The sequence below is a fragment of the Rutilus rutilus genome (genome assembly GCF_951802725.1).
Source record: "Rutilus rutilus genome assembly, chromosome: 6".
NCBI classification, from domain to species: domain Eukaryota; kingdom Metazoa; phylum Chordata; class Actinopteri; order Cypriniformes; family Leuciscidae; genus Rutilus; species Rutilus rutilus.
Window position 1 is genome coordinate 13,404,572 of NC_140214.1, and position 20,257 is coordinate 13,424,828.

Here is a 20,257-nt window from a genome sequence, read left to right on the forward strand (position 1 = left end):
GACATCCGCACACGGCGGCCATCTTAAGACAGGATGCTCGTTCACTCATAACATGGTGCATGTACTTTTAAATAACCATAACTTGCTCAATTTTATACCGATTTTCAAACGGTTTGGTTTGTTATAAACGTCAGAGATGTAGCTATTATACTGCATACATATGAATAATTATGTTCAAAATGTTTAAGCATTCAGAATTATAGCCACGTTAATAACGTTTGTAAGAAACCAAACCGTTTGTAAATCCGTCCAGATTTCAGCGAGATAAGAGGATTTGTGTGCGTGCTGCTCACTCACCTTAATTCACAGAGTCCTGTCCTAAGATGGCCGCCGGTGATACCGGAAGTGACTCCGCCTTAAGACATCTAGCCTTTATATGATATCTATGGTATTACCAGAGCCCGTCTACGGAGAGCCTACCCACTCCCTATTAAGCTCTATTGTACCGAATTTTGGTTGTAGTACCACCAGAGTTCCACTGGGGGCGATCGCCATGGAGTGCAAAATGAATGGGAGTCAATGGGGCTAGACAGCTAAATTCGTCTCTTTCACCCGATTGCCGTTGAGAAATCTCAGATCTGATTGTAGATTTTGCAAGTTCAACATGGGTTTTAGGTCGAAAGTTGAACGAACGAGTACTTATGTCCTTTTGATTTCTTACAGGTTGAGTTGTTGTTGCCCATAACACGCTAGCATTCTGCTAATGAACGCTGATTGGTCAGTGAAGGACTGATTACGACCAGAGATACCGCTTGATGGCATCGTGTCATCCGCAGCAGGACCAGAAACAAACAAAACAAAAACTCTTCTAGCACGTGTGTTTACCTGTGTCAGCTGTGTTGTCGATGCCTCGAGTGAAAAGAAAGTGCAGAGCGTGAACGCACCAGAGTGACTGAAGGATTGCCGTTAAGCAGTATCTCTGGTCGTACATGTGTATGATGTCATTGACACTTTAAAACACTTTTTAAAGCAAATAAGTGACTCAAAAAAATCTAACACCCAGCAATGTGTAATTTATTTGCATCTCCTTTTGAATACAACATTCAAATTACTAGACAAAAAATTATATCCTGAGAAAAGTGGATTTTTATTGGTATAGCGCCATAGACCTCCATTCATTCTGCACTCGTCCTGTGAGCGCCCTCATATGGAATCAGAGAGGAACTGCAACCAGTTCAGAAGCCGGAAGTGTACTGAGAGTGAAACTTCTCGCCATATTAGACATTCTCTGGTATTACCCACCTGGCTGTAACGCACATGAGCAGCGGTAGAGAGGGGGAGTAGGCCGCAAGTTAGTTTTTTTACGACAGTGTTGGGAAATATACACCCCACAGCTGTAGAGGGAGCTCGTGGGGAAAACATGCGACAACAAAAGGGAAAATCAGCAAAGAAGTGACTAGAGTTCGCTAGAGTTGCCGAGTTCTGCTTTAATACGTTGCTTATACAAAGACATTTTGTTTCAACATATTTCAATCGATTTTTACTCATCTCAGTATAGCAATATAGTTTGGGAAAAGCTAAACTAGTAGATGTGTTCATGTAAAAATAGCATGTTGTAAGTGCCTGTAGTAAACAACAGGCGCATATGAGCCGTTCATTCACACATAGACACGAGATTCATATTTAAACAGTCTTTTTGCGGTTTACATACACTATATCGCGATTAAAACAAAGCACTTAAGAATCAAAAACTTAGGCAACCATTCACAATCCTCAGCTGGATCCGTTGCGCCTCGAAATGAAACCGAAACCAGCACTTCTGAGGTAAATTTTTCCAGGATTTGATTACTATAACGCTATTATTATTCCTCACAGCGTCACAAGACGGCGTAAAGTTCATGAATCTGAATAAACTTGATGTGTTTTATCGACCTGATGTGGGCGTTGACAGGTTTGCATGGATTGCCTCAGATAATTTGCTTTTCAATAAAGCGCGCTCTCCATAGGCGTGCTCACATTAGCAGATAATGAGCAGCAATGAGAACGACTGACATCTCTCTCTTTTCGTACAGATTACATAAACAGAGAATATTTATTTTCGTTTTGAATTAGATCATTTAAAAGTAGACACTTAAATGATTATAAATATATATTGCTCTTGCCTGTGTGACTATTCGCTGAGTTTTAAGTTTAGGGACGTGCTCCAGAAAAAACGTTCACGGAGAGGCAGAAGGCACACCCTGTTTATTTTCTTTATTTTACAAAAGCACAATGTTTTGTTTCGATTGTAAATGGACACATAAAAAAGTAGACATTTAACAGTTTATTTTTGTCATATTTCTTCAGTCTGTATGACCATAAATGACAGAGTATTTCAAGTCTATTCCCAGCAAACACATTTTCATTGTGGCAACGTCTGTGGCACGTTGCATTTCTACTATGGCAACGTCGCTGTCTACGCGCACGCAACATTGTAACAACGTAGAATTGTAAGATGCGACAGGGCTGTAGCAACGTTGCTGCACGACATTCAGCAACTGAGAGACGACGTTCTGACAATTCATTTTTTTATGCTAGATATAGATATCCCCCATTTAGCATGTTATGTTTTGTTTTTCATTTTTAATTAGTCATATGTTATATAATTATATACTTTTTAAATATTGTTTATCCTTATTATTATTTATGGGCCAAACAATAATACCTGACCAGAAGATGTTCAAATAAATGTCACATTAGACAAGGAAGTTGTAGGTTGTGTTTGAATAATTATGTATCTTATTTAGCTGAGGTGAATTAAACGCAATTCTCACGTATCCTTGTTTGATGAAGAATGAGACGGCCCAACGGTCAGTTGAACTTTAAAAGGCTGATAAGGCACAACCTTAAGCAATGGCCCTGAACGGTGGTTCAATGTCAACACTGTGACAACGCTGTAACAACCTTCACCACACAACGTAGTTATTGCAACCTTTTGGCCATGTTGTTAAAACGTTGTTAGAAGGTCGTTGTGCCAACGTTCTGTTTGCTGGGTTTTGATGCTATGTGAAAAAAAAAAAACACACGCAAAACACGCCGGTGCGTTTGTCGACCCCAGAGGGGGTTTATAAGGGCCAGATTTAAATACTAAGACTGCAGACTCTGGCATCTTGATAAATATGAGCACAGTTTGAGACATAAGATCACCTTTGAAACTCTAGAGGAGACATGAGATCATGTAGTCTAAAGCCCTATTCGCACTGGATTAGTATTATCTGGGGACCACGTGTGATTTAGAAATTACATGTATTTTACTAATATTATCACAGGACCTCGGTGTTCGGCGAAATATGGTAGGTCATTTGCGGGGGAATTCTTACTTTACAAAATTACAGACATGGCCGATTCGCACGGGATTAAGATCACAGACAGCCTCCGCAATTACTATTTTCTACCATATTATCTCACTGTCCATTTCTCACCCTATCTGTCAGCCACTCTCAAACAAACACGCAGACACGAGTAACAGAACCGCAACAAATTATGCCTTAAACGAATCCACCAGAGAAGGACTGTGCCGAAAATAGGTCAGATAGTTCCTGCTCTCCGGAACCAGGTTGCATTAGGAAAAGGAGGGAAAGAGGGGGGAGAGATGGACGGAGAGAGAAAGAGAGTGGGTAGAGCAAAGGAGAAAGAGAGTGAGAAAATAAGTAAGTGAGTGAGTAAAAGAGTGAGTGAGGCCCTCTTTACACCTGGTATTAAGATGCGTTTTGGTCAATCAGGTCACAAGTAGAAGAGGGAGATTCATTTCTTTTTACACCTGGTATTTTAATCGATCTCTTTTGTTCATTTTCAACCACTTCGGTCCAGATTTCTTCGCTGAAGAGGGTCTATGGGCAGGTAAATGTATGGGTCTTTCGATCTAATGGACGAAATAAGCTCACAAAATTTACAAATGAATGCGCCCGGAGACAACGAAATCAGGTGGTCTTTTGTGGCTCTTCGAACACATTGGTCCACATGAGTGTTTACACAACAAAAGCAATCTGGTCGAAAGCGTTTTCGACTACCTCCGTTTTAGACCCCGTTTTCACCTGTATTTAGCGTCAACCAAAATGCATCTTAATACCGAGTGAGTGAGTGGAGTGAGTAGGAGTGAGTGAGTGAGTGAGTGAGTGAGTAGGAGTGAGTGAGTGAGTGAGTGAGTGAGTGAGTGAGTGAGTGAGTGAGTGAGTGAGTGAGTAGGAGAGAGTGAGTGAGTGAGTAGGAGTGAGTGAGTGAGTGAGTGAGTGAGTGAGTAGGAGTGAGTGAGTGAGTAGGAGAGAGTGAGTGAGTGGAGTGAGAAGGAGAGAGTGAGTGAGTGGAGTGAGAAGGAGAGAGTGAGTGAGTGAGTGGAGTGAGAAGGAGAGAGTGAGTGAGTGGAGTGAGAAGGAGTGAGTGAGTGAGTGAGTGAGAAGGAGTGAGTGAGTGAGTGAGTAGGAGAGAGTGAGTGAGTAGGAGAGAGTGAGTGAGTGAGTGAGTGAGTGAGTGAGTGAGTGAGTGAGTGAGTGAGTGAGTGAGTGAGTGAGTGAGTGAGTGAGTGAGTGAGTGAGTGAGTAGGAGAGAGTGAGTGAGTGAGTAGGAGAGAGTGAGTGAGTGAGTGAGTAGGAGTGAGTGAGTGAGTGAGTGAGTAGGAGAGAGTGAGTGAGTGGAGTGAGAAGGAGAGAGTGAGTGAGTGGAGTGAGAAGGAGAGAGTGAGTGAGTGAGTGGAGTGAGAAGGAGAGAGTGAGTGAGTGGAGTGAGAAGGAGAGAGTGAGTGAGTGAGTGGAGTGAGAAGGAGAGAGTGAGTGAGTGGAGTGAGAAGGAGAGAGTGAGTGAGTGGAGTGAGAAGGAGAGAGTGAGTGAGTGGAGTGAGAAGGAGAGAGTGAGTGAGTGGAGTGAGAAGGAGAGAGTGAGTGAGTGGAGTGAGAGGAGAGGAGAGGAGAGGAGAGGAGAGGAGAGGAGAGGAGAGGAGAGGAGAGGAGAGGAGAGGAGAGGAGAGGAGAGGAGAGGAGAGGAGAGGAGAGGAGAGGAGAGGAGAGGAGAGGAGAGGAGAGGAGAGGAGAGACTGCCTCACTTGCATTCATCTGGGAGCCTCGAGCGCACTGGCACAGGTGTTCAGACAGGGACAATTCAGCTCCAAACATGAGTAATGAGCACTCAGGGGGAGTGTGTGCAGGTACACAACACACACAACACACACAACATACACAACACACGTGTTGTTTTCATACTTCTCTTCTCTCAGTGCGGTGCTGCCGAGAGTCACTGCAGATCCCAGCAGGTACAAAGCAGCCCGTGTATATTTACCAAAACAGCAAGACTGAGCTGGAATCAGTCAGATTACCAAGCCAAAATCATTTTAAAAAAAATCATGAAAATGCTAGTAAAATCACATATTTTTGCAAGGTTGTCCTACACAGCTCTTTTTTAGTGTAAATGTCAACCCCCCCCCAAAAAAAATGAGAATATGAGCCAGTCGACATGAAAACATCGTGGTCCCTCCCGTGGACAGCAGCGAGGAAATAAAGGGCACCTGCGATTGTCTGTGTGATCCGAAAGAGAAAGGCGAGGCGACAGATTGCTCCCAAATCCAATTAGGCCTGTGCTCCTTTTCCCCGCGAGTCTAGCGCGCCGCACTCTCGCTGAGAGGGTAGAGAGGAGGCGGAGGAAAAGGGGGTTTTGGAGAGATAATGACTCAGACTGGAGAAAGACAGGAGAGTTAGAGAGGCTCTGTGTCAGCACCGACAACCTTCACGTCTAGCAGCCCTGAAAACCCTCTTCAAGAGGAGCAGCCTCCAAGAGGAGCAGCTGGCTTTAAGTTCGGTCAGCACAAAAGCTGGGATCACTCTGGCTTTTACACAGACAAAGTGAGAGCGAGAAGGAGCAAAGAGCGAGTCAGGCACCTATCAAAAGCCCTTTAAAAGGCCATAGCTATGGTAGTGCATGTTTGGATCCAGAGGGTCCAGAGATGGATTTTTTTTTGCAGACAATATAGATCACATTGAGCTTCCCAATTATATGACAGGAGTTAAATTAGTGATCAACCTGTATGTTTTTTTTTAATTGGCCAATTGTAATGGCTATATGAGATCACAATATTTAAAGATAGTAAATAACGTATTTATTTTACATAATATTTACTAAATTGTAAATAACTAATTTCAAAATGAATCAATGGGGTTTGCATTTTCTCTCAGTGTGTATGTGCTCAGGTGCTGTCAAAATAAAAGCCCTGATTCTGACACTTATCGGCCAATGCCAGTAATTAAAAATGCCAAATATTGTCCGATCGGCCTTGGTGCTATATCAGTCGACCACTCAAATTCAAATCTGGGTTATGAATTTTCTCATCTCATCTTCTCCCCATTATTTTCTCTCCATTATATTGTTAAAAAAATATATTATTTATTTGGTCTTATTTGTTTACAAGAGCATCTCACACTACAAAGTTATTCGCTCATGGGTTGTTGAGTCGTAAATAGAATAGTGTTGCTCATTAAAAAATGTTAATGTCCCAACATTAAAATTTATGTCTACCTGTCCCTTTTGTGCAATTTGGTAATAAGTCTAAATAAATGGTCAGCGTATCGCTCCGACATGGTGTGAAAACCCCCCCGGTAAGGTCAGCAATAACTCTAGCCTGACATCTGTGAGGGGTCCAGAGGATTCATATAGCTCCTCTCCATATTTCAGATCATTGGCTTCAGTTGGGATGTCATTATGAGTGACTTACGACCCTTCAGCCAAGTCCTGGGCTCCACTCCGATGCTTTATATTTCTTTCTGTGTTCCATAAGGACACTGATAATGTGTTGGAGTGGTCAGAAAACAAAAGCTACTCTGAGATATAGACAGACAGACAGACAGACAGATAGATAGAGAGAGAGAGTGTAAAAGATGGACATAAATGGTCTGTAAGGTAATGCTTTTAAGAAATATAAGTAACAGCTCCTTTTGTGCATAGTTGAGGTACATGCAAAACATATACAGATGTACTTGAGTATTTCCATGACCAATGGCATTCATGATTGGTTGCAATGCTGACTGTCTTCGTACAATGGACATCAATGGTTTTCTTTTATTGTAATAATCATGTCTTTGGCTAGTAAAAGGTGGATGCTGCAAATACAACTCAGGATTTGTCAGACTGATTCAAACATTAACAAATGAGCTTGAGTGTCTTTTGGAATGATTTATTAAAACAATCAGTTCATAAGAGTTATTAGTTTGTAAATCGGCCTACACTAGTCACATAATGATCCTTTTAACATGCAACCTGTGAGACGTGCTTCCCTACCGTTATTTTGCAGTAAACTGCATTTATGCTGTCATCACATTCAAAACTTTATTTCTTCTGTCTAGCGCTGGTGATTCAGCAACGTATAAAAAGCAGTGCAGGAAAGACTGTGAAGCCTATATATTTTTATCGCAATGACAAAGGAATCGTTCATTGTAGCCATTTCTCCCTTGCCTATGTGCATCAAACAGCACAAGTCATTTATCACTCACAGAATCATATAGCCAGTCTCTCTGTCTTGTCATCGGTGCAATCCCACGTCTCACAAAGTCAGCCCACTTCGAAAATTATCAATTTGAATCCTCATAATGTAATTCTGGAGTTACAACAAGGTAAAACTGATTAGAACACATTTTTAGCAGAAAGTAGAGACAGTCTCTGATTCACTCATATTGAGTAAAGCATTCTCACACTGACTACGTTTACATGCAGCCAATAACCCGTTCAAAACCGGAATATTAGCAATAACCCGGTCGCGCACGGCCATGTAAACACCGCCAAAAACCCGGATATGCTCATATCCCCGTTTTTAAAAACCCGGATATGATCCCTGGGGTACCCCTTTTCTAACCCGAATATTTGGTCATGTAAACACGTATATTGCTATTTAAATCAAAAGCTATCCAATTACTAAAACCATGATTCAACTAAAAAATACCTTATTTACTTCTCAAATAAGACTTTTACAAGTCAATTTTACTTGCATTTGGCACCTGATGCTTGTTTATTTTCTGAGATCTTTCTAAAATCCCTCTTATAACTCCTACAAAAACTGCCACACAGTAATCCCACAAGATCAAAACACACACACACACACACACACAAAAAAAGAACAAAGAGCATGATGGTGAGAGGGAACGAGTTTAGGTGACTGAAAGCAACATTTTCATCTCAGGTGCTAAGAACCTTCACCATTTTTTCCTTTTATCTTCTCCATCCCAATATCTTCCTCTTATTTTCTTCAATCCAACGGAGGAGACCATATTTTAACGGACATACTTAAAGTGAATCAAGTGTATCACTGCAGGCGAGAAGGAAAGATAATGCCTTTGACTCCAGGACGCACCGTGAAAATTAATAACTGCTTTCATGAGGACAAGCTTCCACTTCCTCCGTTCTCGCAGGGCGGCACCGCTTGCCACTGATGTGGGACTGCTCGCGGACAGCCTCCGACTCCACAGGAAATCAAGCACTGAGGAGAGAGACATATCATATACAACCTACAAATACACACCAAAACCATTTGATCTCTGCTTGTGCGTTTGTTGCACGACATAGCATTTTCATTCCTGCAGCGGTGGCGAGAGGACCATGGCATGCGCTATTGATTTCAGCTTCAGTCAGCACAGTCATATGACAGGCGCCACATATATGAAAACACTCATGGCTGTTTCTTTTTCATCTCTCTTTGTGCCAGCGCACTCTCTCTTTCTCCCTCTCCGAGAGCCAACAACTCACTCACAACGATCCACTGAAACACAGAGAGACGTCGCACCTGCATTAATATTTTACGCTGATGTGTGCAGATCCTGGCTGTAATTAAAACTACCCAGCAAAGTGAATTCACATTATCTCTGTTTGAGTCCCAACAGTCACCACGTGTGTGTGTTTGTGCAAGCGAGAGAAAAGATCAGGAGCCACACGCCCCGACGCTGCGCTTTTCCACCTGGGAGGAAGGAGTGGGCGGTACCGCAGCTGCTCCTATCTAAAACAAACACCTGCAGTTTGACAGCCCGGGTGTCTCCTGCACCCGCAGAACATTAACATCCTCCTAACTCATTTATGAGTTGAAGATAAAACTCCAAGCCTTCTCGAAGCATCCAAACAACACAAAGGGCAGCACCTGCGTCTTGCAATCCCTCAGCGTGTTACAAGAATATCCTCCAACCGCTCAATTAAAAATAGGCTCTGTTGGTATCAGATCAGCACAGTGTCCGATCCTAGCCAGACGAACGTCTGTAGAAAAGTAGATCAAATGCCTGAGAGTAAGGCAAGGATTAGTTTGCAGGGTAGAAATGGCTGTTTTTCTTCGAGTCACTGACAGCTGGAAAAAAAAATAGAAAACGCACTATTTGTGAAAGCATCATATTCAGCCATATCCTCCACTGCAGCCTAACCACGCGAACAGTGACTTCTGAGAAAATCCTTCTTTTTGTTTTCACAATTTCATGGAAATCTCTAAAAATTGTTGCAGGTTCAGCAGCAATTAAAAAAATACAACTGCAAGGCGGCCATATGAGGGCACACGTTCATATTATATAGGCATTGTGTAATGGTCCAGACAAGGAATTACAGAAGGAGCATGTTGCATACATACTTCAAATTGAAAATGAAAAAGAAAATGGTTTAGAAGTTGTTTTGTGGGGCTTGACCATCCCTATGGAAGACCAAATCTCCATGCTACACCACTGACTTCCAACTGAGAATGTCAAGGAGAAAAGTACTGGTTAGCATGCTAAAAGTTACATTTAATTTGGTAGGGTGTTTCTCTGAAATGGTAGCAAAAATCAAAAATCTGTTCAGTCATTTTTGTGCAGCCTAGTCCAACAATCATCTGAGCCAATTTTCTGTGAGAATTGGACAAAAGTAGTGTAGCAGTGAAAAAAAAAAAAATAATAATAATTACAGCATGTTCCAAAATGGCAGCCAATAAAAAAAAAATAATAATAAAAAAAAAATCACTTTGTTTCTAGACAAAAAGGTTTAACATTTATAAACACTAGAACATTTTTAAGAATTAAACTATTAAATTGGTAGTGGTGCTATTGGATTTGTTCTGAAGACCCCAAAGTTGGTCAAGGGACCAACCCCAATTATCATTTTCCCCATGTACGGTTAATAGGCTTGCCATAGACTACAACCTAGAAAAATAATAACAAAACTAACAGATCAGGGCTCTTCAACTCCAGTCCTCCAGGCCAGATTCTCCAAGGCTAATCTAAGCATGGTCTATGATCTAGACCTTCGAAGTGGAGTCTTGGCAGTGCCCTGTACCCAGCTCAGAGTTCTATTAAAACCACTGATTTGCTCTCTCATTCTGCCGTCCTGTCACCACGGAAGGTCAGAGAGGGTATTTCCACAGATCGAGCCGGAAAGATGAGATGTATGCCGTTTTTTTCCAAGATGCAGAGGAAGCTGCCAGCAGCTTGAGACTTGATCCAATCATTGCAGGTCATCAGACAATACTTTTACTCCAGGTTGTACAAATGGCAAGCTGACTGAGATAAGGTTTAGAGTCCACTTTAATGAAACATGGAGTATAGCACTTCCCTACAACGGCAAAAGGTCAGAGCAACATATACTGGGGAGATGTTGCCCTTAAAAAGGTGCTATGGTAAGGTGTATCTAAAGGAGGACAGGAATGAGTTATGTTTGCTGCTTCCATGAGGTTAGCTTCTTTTCAGCACAGCGCGTTCAGTGCAGCACAAAACCCGAGGTCAGTGAGTGACAGTGCTGCAAGGCCTAGACAATAAGTCTTGTTTAATAATAACATGGCATAGATGTTTCAGAGAACTCTGGGTTTTCAAAACTCTGGCTGAGAATGCTCGATATAATGGAGGACAAGATCCGAACACTGACTACGCTACATTCAATCTCTCACACAGAGAGGCGGGTTCTATCTCGCGGTCTACTGGAAGTAATCCATCTTGAAGCACGCCATTGTAAACACCGTGATTACATCCATTCATTCGCATTCACTTCTAAGTAAAGACATGCATCATACAGGGAAACGGTCATGATCCATCGCTCTGTAACATACGCCCATGCAAACGCCTATACACGCTTGTACCCAATCACCATGAGCTCCCTGTTCACCCAATAGCAAGTTGTTAGCTCACCAGCACCCAGTGCAGGCAATTAGAAGGAAAGCTGGAGGACAACGTCCCAGAATCCCTCTCTCTCTGGAGCTAGAGCAATTTAATTGAGACTGAATCTCAGGGACTAGCCCACTTCTCAGAGACGGTCAGCAAATACGAACAGGGTCCCAGCGCTCCAACACCAGCACCAGGCAATCAGCCGCAGCGAGGAGAGAAAATACACTCTATTTGTGGGTGGGAGTGTGTTTGTGCAACTATGACTTTGCATGTATAAGCTAAAGTGCTAGTTCACAATACTGCAATCACCTGCTCTGCCGTTCCCAAACCTGTTTGAATTTCAGTCTCCTGTGAATCACAAAAGATATTGAAGACTGTTTTTATCCTAAATATGGACAAAAAACTGAGACATTGTTCAGAAAATCTTGTATCCCACAGAAGAAAGACAATCGTACATGACATGAGGGTGAGTAAATGAAAAATTCTTACATTTTTGGGTGAACTATCCATTCATATCTGGGGTTCTTTCCTGCCTAAACAAACTATCCAGTAGCTGGGTTTCCATCAAAACGTGAAGCAAATATTTTCAAAGTAAAAAAAAAAAAAAAAAAACGCATTAGGTGTGTTTCCATCAAGATGACATCACCGAATGACAGTGGTATTGGTCACCTAGCAGCAGAAACAGATGATTAGTCACGTGGGTTTAATGTTCGCTACATCAGAATTTATTCGGCAAATGCGTTTCCATCTCCCATTATTCGCATTAACTCTTTTTCGCACAAGTCAAAAAGCTGAAAATACTAGACAGTTACAAGCTGGTGAGTTTGATCAAGGTTTGAGCAAAACTCTGCAGGAATTTGGACCTTAAGGACCAGAGTTGAGAACCCCTGCCTTATAGTGTGCACACTTGCTTTGATCTTCATGATTTGGAAATGCATCCGAGTGGAACAACAGTTTGTGTGTGTGTGTGTGTGTGTGTGTGTGTGTGTGTGTGTGTGTGTGTGTGTGTGTGTGTGTGTGTGTGTGTGTGTGTGTGTGTGTGTGTGTGTGTGTGTGTGTCTGTGTCTGTGTGTCTGTGTGTCTGTGTAGTGTAGGAAGAACATCCAGTGTTATTCCTGTGCAGATTGGCCAGAGCTGACCCCTGGGACAGACTGGTGCCATCTGACCAGCTGGCGAGAGAACGCCACTAACAGGGCCCATCTTCCCGTCAAATGCTCTTTCCTGCCGTTCCCTCCCTTTCATTTTCCCTCATCCCTCCCTGCCGCTCATCACATCGACGCTAATGATACATGCTGGGTAATTAAAGTTTAAATTAAGTTGAGCATTTGCATGGCATTCTGGCTTGAAGATTGGCATGCTCCTTGAGAAGCCACATCGTGACGAAAAAAGAGAAAAGAAAGCTAGATCTCTCTAAACAAAAGACAAAGACAGATCTAACAGCTGTGGTCCACTTAGCGGAGTGTTTTCAATACTTCCCGAACAACGGCAGCGAGGCAAAAATGAAAGGAGAATGCCTTTGCTTTCCCACAAGTTTGATGTACTTAGGTCGCAGCACGAAATCCTAAGTTATGCATCTATTCCAGATCAGCAACCCAATTTATTTAGCTCTGGGAGAACGCTGTGCTTTCTCTGAAAAGGCCAGCATAAATCTCAGCCTGCTTTTACAGTACCCTTATTTGTCACTGCTTTTCTGTTTTATCCCTTTCTTGTGTTCTCCAGTGTGCTGAAGCCAATCTCAGATTCTCTCTGTGAGACTCAGTGTTTTAGAAATACTCTCCAATTCTCAGACACAACAACACACGAGCTGATTGTTAAATAAGGCGGTCAAGCTCTGCATGTTACGAAATCATCTGGTAGCACATGGCACTAACTGCGCCAAGGTCATTGCTTTGGTTCTTAAACACGCATAATGACAAAATGTATACTCTGAATGCACAATCATAAAGGTAAAGGCAAAACAAACTTGTATGCAGAATAAGATTCACAAAACAAGACATTCAATTAATTCAACTGTACCGATTCAAATTCAGTAAACTTTTTTGAACTCAGAGATAAGACAGGCTGCTAGTGAACTTAGTATAACAATAGCACTCTGATGTAATTTTGATGAAATCCTCCTTTTTTTTTTGGTGATGCAGAGTTTTGAAGGCAACCTGCCAGACATGTCAGAAGGTTTGGAAGGTTTTCAACTGTCATATCATGCCTATGAAAGTGCATTGAGTCATAATGTGAATGGCTTGGATTTAATGATTGGCTTATATTTGCGATTCTGCCTCATATTTCTATTTTATTCCTTCTCTTCTAATGGCATGCTCACCTTGTGCAGTTTTTCATGCATAAAGGAGATTAATTTTCAACTCGTATTCATTGCATTCAAAATTTTATGGAGTGCTAGAATCCAGAAAATTGATATGCAAATATTCAAGGTTCCGATTCCCTGATTTGCCAATCTGTTTCACTGAAAGAGCTCAATCTCAAGCAAGGAGATACTTCTAAGGAAAGTAAATCAGCGCATGCAGGTAGGCCTACTGACAGACATTCCACTTGTGCGCTGACGAATAATTGAGGTGTTCCATATTCATCACTGCCCCAGAGACACAATTAGATCTCTTATCTCAATGTTTGTGTTCCTACAAACACATTAGCACCTTTTTCCATGGGAGCGACAAAAAAAAAAAAAAAAAAATCCACTCTTTACACTCTTGAAGTCTTAAGGACTATGCAGCTATTGAACGCCTCATTGAACCTTATGGAGAAGATTAAGAAGAAATGCAGCTACTACAAGCGCAGTAAATTAAACTGATCACGCAGATAGATTACTAGAAATGTGCTATAAAGGTCAATGAAATATTGATGATAGGAAATAGCTATATTAAGGCTCATGCTGGGAAAATTGGCAGGCTCTATTGGTTAGTGCTTCAGCAAAGCATCACTTTTATTATTATTATTCTTTCACCCAAAACCTAAGCGCATAACTCATTGTGCTACTGTTTGTGCAACGAACATATGAATGATAGCTTACTGAGTAAAGGTGATCTATGACTTTTATGTACGATGTATGCCTGGCTGGTGACAAAACGGCCAGAAAAATTCCCTTAGACACAAGGGCAGAGGGTTTATATGTCCATATCAAAATGTCATAGAAACTTAGGGGACTCAGACCAGAGAATCACCCAAGCAACTTCATACAAACCAGTCAGTTTACACTTTAGCAACCAAATAGCAATATTCCCTAACAAAATCTCTACTTGGGACACCTGCCATATCACAACACCAAAATATCAAAAACATGGGGATGTGTCACCTTACAGAGGCACATTACGAAAATCTAGTTGTATAAATAATTCTAACATTCAGATGTATTTCATAAACACTACTTAAATGGATGCATCCTTGCTCAACAGATGCTTGATTTTTTATTTATTTAGGTGTCCTACAAGAAGGGTCATCGTGCATTTTAAACTCATGCTGATGGAAAAAGAAAAGAAAACGGGAAATAGAAAAACAAGTTATCAACACTTGAATAAGGTTTACTCGAAAAGGAAAGATTCACTGCCAACCTAAAACGAAACGCTCACCCTTTCATTGTCAGTCCACATGATCCAATCTAACTGTAATTTATCATATCATCTAAAGCACTTGTGCACTAACAAATAACTGAGCTGCTCCATATTCAGCACTGCCCCAGAGACACAATTAGATCTCTTATCTCAATGTTTGTGCTCCCAAAACACATTAACAGTTTTTTTTTTCCATGGGAGCAATGCAAAAGCTTATGTTTTATGCTCTTGAAGTCTTAAGCACTATGCAGTCAGTGAACAGAACAGATAAGATCTGTAGAAATGTGCCTTAAAGGTCAATGAAATATTGATGAAGGAAAATAGCTGTAACATCGATCATGCTGAGAAAACGTAAATATATTAGTCGCAGTCTGTATTGTGGTAAGAAATCTTCCTATAGTAATGAAAACATGATGATCTCGTGCCATAAATGAAGGTTCATCATTAAGAAACGGAGAGAAGAAAGACAAACTTGTACTACCTAAGGACATAATGCGTTGCCAACCTAATGTAAAACACTCTCAGTCTGTCATTGACGCTGTGAATTCTACAAACTGATAGTAATTGACCACATATGATCTAAGACACTGATCTGACAGACTGCTCCAGGCGTTTCTTTTTCTGCGGTGACATTCCAAGTTGTCCGATCTGCCTTACCTTTCCCAGCCAGGATGCCGCACTGCCCGGAAAGCACCAGGAAAAGCATCGCTGTTATCACGCACATCTTCATGATGAGCCCAACACTTCGAACAGAATGCGATGACCTAATTCTTCCTCTGTTAATCTAAAAAAAAAACACAACTCTCTCGCTTGATCTGTCCTTGAGCGACGGTGGACTGAAGTCTCGCTAGTGAACTCCCAGCAGCGCGAGACGCGGTCCGAGCGCACGAGGTAACGCGGTCTGTGTGTCTGCGCGTTGCGCGAGTTAAACCCCAAGGATCAGGCTGCTACGTCACTCCTCGAGCAATTAATCTTGACCTATGATAAGGCATTTATTCAAGCCCTGTTTGAATACTATGCTGGTGAATTTTATATTTTGATGCTTTAAATGTGATATTAGAAACTGATTTACATTTGTGCTTTTTGGCCGTTTTAAAATGAGTTTACAATATTTTATTTTATGTGAGACAGCACAGTGTAAACACACAGCATGATTTTATCAAAACATCCTTCTCATTTATTATTGATATGATCATTATCTTAATCCAATGACAAGACTTCTCCCAAGGTGGGCAGCTGTTGTCCTATGCCTCCCAGGCACATTAAAAATGACTAACAATAACAAAAACAACAGTGCTGGGAATTTTTCTTTATGGTTTATATAATCATGTTTACATTTCACTGGCTATGGTAAAAAGCATTTAAAACATGGTTGTAAATCATCATACAATATTAAACACTTTCAGTAGACAACAACAGCGAACACACACACACACACACACACACACACACACACACACACACACACACACACACACACACACACACACACGAGTATAAGTGTTTTATAAGTCCTTGAGATGCAATTTATTTTATGCCATTTTATTAAACAATTGATTTGGTTAACTGTAAGTTACCTTGTCAAATATAATGCATGTAACAGGGTATTTTACCATAAAATACTGTAGTAAAAGTAAAAAGTATTAATTAGCATATAACTTATGATGAAAATCCATAATATAATATAATGCAATATAATTATAAGATAATGTATATATATATATATATAGTGTGTGTGTGTGTGTTTTCCTTCACTTTTTTATTAGTTATGTACATTATAGTGTTTTATGTTATATTTTATGTTTAATTAGTATTTATTACATTATTTTAGTGCACTGATGATGTATTGTCTTTGTGTTCTGCCTATAAACTGTGTTTATTAGCCATACTTAAAAAGCCACTTTTGATGGACATATTTTTTCATGGTTGTCCTTGAAAATTACCTTTCTGTGTCCTCCTATGCATTAACCATATGTGTACTAAATCATAACCTCTTTTCTGTAAAAACTACCACTTTACATGCAGAGTGTATTCTCAAGTTTTCCGTACTCTCATTCTCATGGTGACTCATGGCCTACCTAAGTTTTCCCCTCAGGTGAAGTGAGGTTTGTCAGCTGCTGTGAAAAAAGAGCAGGTGTAATGTGGACTTCCCATGTGCCCAGGTTGAATGGAAAAGCTTTTAATGAGTGTTCAGCCATGAACTGAAGGTCTTCTCATTTCCACCTATACTCTCTTGAGAGCGCTACATTGGTTCAATGAAAGATATCAAAAAACAGTAAATAACACCTTCCTGTAGGCAAAGTATTAAAACATTTAAAATACTACACAAATCGTGTTAGAAAATAATGTGACTTTAGATACTGAGCTCTAAAAAAATGCAGAACACTTAATTATGAACAGATTGAGATTCTGCGTTATGTAGATATGACAGGTCAAGACAATGAAATCATTTAGTAGGAGGTACTATAAATGCTTGTAAAAGTCAGTCTTTAAAAAAAGGGTTTCTTCACAATTGAGAAAGAAAACTTTCAGAAATCCATTTAAAATTCTAACCCACAACGCATTCTTTCGCTCATTTCATTCCCAATTTTTTCTTAGTTAAATGTCAATTTCGCCAAAGCCTGCGGGAATTTCTGATAATCGTTTTAGTTGCTTGGAAAAAAAATGAGCTGGTTTAAAATGCCATATTATTTCCCCAGTCTTCCTGAAACCTAATTTACCTGCACAGCTGATAGATTGGAAAAAACATTTGCGCTCATTCATTCCAATCATTTGGCTTGTTGCATTTCAGGGGATGCATTCTGTTGAGTAAATTTGCTCTAGGTGAAAGCTTCTTCACTCTTTTATCAACGCATCTGCAAGTCTAAACATCCCGCACAGAGCAGACATGAGAGGAAAGAGAGTTCTCTATACGGGAAGAATCCCTGAAGCAGGTTAGCTGCCAGTGTATTATGGATGATGTACACAGTTTCGCTTAAGTTTTGCAGCGATATCCTCGGTTTCGGATTGCGATCTTTAATTACTCCACCAGCAGGATATTAATACATCAACAGAAGCAACAACATTGTATGGTCACTTGTTCAACGTTGAAAGCTTTAGAGTGAGAAGTTCTGCACCAATGGTGAGCCATGGCGATTACGCCATTAATGACCTATGACCTTACAAAATTGGAGACAATAGACCTTATTCAGAGCAGCGCCATGACATGTAGGCCTACTATGAAAGCAAGGCTGTGAGGGATAAACTTACCGAAGGCCTATTTTCAATGGCATCGGCTTTAAAATCGGCAAAGCTCCTATCACTTATAAATTTCCACCGCTCATATTGTCTGGGGGTTTTTGTCTACTTTTTCTGAAAGATATTATGCAGTATTTTTCTTCAGCAGAACAATCCAAAAACACAATAAATGACAGTACAGCCCACTGAAGAGATGTATGTCTATACCTCACAGCATTGCTCTCATCCCCGTTAAAAATCAAAGATGGCGTGCTGTAAATAATAGACTAGGCAGAATTTCTGAAAATGTGCTTATTTAAAGTGCTGGAGGCATTTTGTGATTATTTATAAAATACAACATTTCTAGGGGTATTAAGGGGTGCTGAATCCAAATCTGCTGTATATGAAGCTCAAAAATGTCCCAAAATGCCTCAAAATTAAGAAATTCAAGATGGCCGCCACCGCCAGGCTAAAATCTATTTTTCAGTATATCTTTTTGACTAAACAAGGTACAAACATGGAATAAATGTGCTTTTGTAAGTTTTCCTACATGGGCAATTCAATGCCATATTCAGATTTGAGATGTAATGTGAAGAAACTGCTTAGATATTGCAAAAAATTTTGTTTTTAACTATGAACTATTATTAACTAATTCATAATTAAGTTATTATTATTAATATTAATATTATCAGGCTACTTTTACTTAGTTTGTATTTTGTTTTGAGGTAAAATGTGTCAAATGTGCTGTAATGCACTCCCCAACTCCTAATGCACTCCTATTGGGCCCCTCCCCAATATCACGCCATCCCACCCCCGAGCTTAGCTTTTCTCACACTTCTCAGAATGGCTGATCAAAAACATAAGACAGCTAACAGGTAAAGTCATGTCCAGTGTATATTTTCATAATGTGACATGTTTTCATAAACATCCCAAGGGGATCAATAATGTTTCTATATATCTATCTATCTAATCTATCTATGTAGTTTAAATAATTGCAGTGTATATTTTAGCATTTTTGATCACTAAAAGAAGCCTATTAGCACGATTAGCTAGATGACATCAAAGTCAGAAAACTTAACACACTTGCTTTTACACTGACTGATTGGAGGAAAGACTGTTTAAATTTATTTATTTAAAACTTACAAAAGCACATTTATTTCATGTTTGTACCTTGTTTAGTCAAAAAGATATACTGATAAATAGATTTTAGCCTGGCGGTGGCGGCCATTTTGAATGTCTTAATTCTGAGGCATTTTGGGACATTTTTGAGCTTCATATACAGCAGATTTGGATTCAGCACCCCTTAATACCCCTAGAAATGTTGTATATTATAAATAATCACAAAATGCCTTCAGGGTTCTGATTTTGCGAAAATTGACCCTGTCTATAAGGTTCACGGGCTAAATGTGGAAATAAGTACTCGACTTCACTGAAAATACATGATTTTTAAATTCTGAATCACTCATAGTATATTCCTATATGTTCAGACTACCAATAATCCCAACTCGAAAGAGTTTTACACTTTCTAAATATATAATGTTGACCGTTATGTAGGTAGCGCTAAGGGTTAATGCCCGACGAGGTGTCCAATGTCCATTGCCAGGTATTAATGGATGACGGCGAGCGCGTCGGACGGTTGCCTCCGCCGAAGTCCATTAATACCTGACAATGGACACCTCGAAGGGCACTTACCCGCTTATACCATGGTCACTTGCCAAATAACACATTTTTAAAACATTAGTTTATATTTTAATTAGTTTTACAATCGAAATCTAAAGTTTTTACAAACAATAACTTGGTTTCCCTGGTTACGCCTGACGGTTTATTTAGCAACCGGAGATATTTATAGTCCGCTCAGCTCGTAGAACAGTTTAGCTAACTTACGAGCCAGAAAGTTAACGTATTTTTTTTCCTTGTAAGTAGATGTTTGTTTTGATACAATAAATTGTAAACGGATACTTTGACTGCCTGTTGCTATGGTTACTCACAGCTGATGTAGCCAGCGCATTTATTTATTAATTTCGAACGGTAAACAGTCAGTTTCACCAGAACTCCTTTACTAGGTGTCCTCTATCACTTTTTAATGGACACCCTGCAGCCAATCAGAATCGAGTATTCACCCAGACCATGGTATAAGCCTACATAATATACCGTTACTCAGCAATAAACAAAAAGTTAATATTGAGTAACATTTATTTTGTCCCTTCTTGCGACATCAATGTGAATTGATCCAAACAAAGCCACTGCAGAAGAAACGCGCAGCAACACCCAGTAGGGATGTTTCTATTCTGAATGCGCGAACGAATTAACAAATCTTTCGAAAAATGTGTTTTTTCAAAACACATTCAGTGTTTTTGAACGAATCGGTTGTCTGAATGAGTCAATGATTCACTTGTAAAGACAGTCGCTTGCTGGCACCTTCTGGCGTTA

General features: G+C 40.3%; 1 protein-coding gene across 1 annotated transcript in view; it reads right to left on the reverse strand.

Moving 5' to 3' along the window:
• The window catches only part of clstn2a (calsyntenin 2a), a 219,972-nt gene extending 204,418 nt beyond the window's left edge, over window positions 1-15,554 (reverse strand). Inside the window, exon 1 of the mRNA XM_084410249.1 lies at window positions 15,269-15,554. Within this exon, the coding sequence (XP_084266375.1) occupies window positions 15,269-15,341 (73 nt within the window). The 5' untranslated portion in view covers window positions 15,342-15,554. The remainder of the gene's footprint in view (window positions 1-15,268) is intronic.
• Window positions 15,555-20,257: the final 4,703 nt, after the last annotated feature.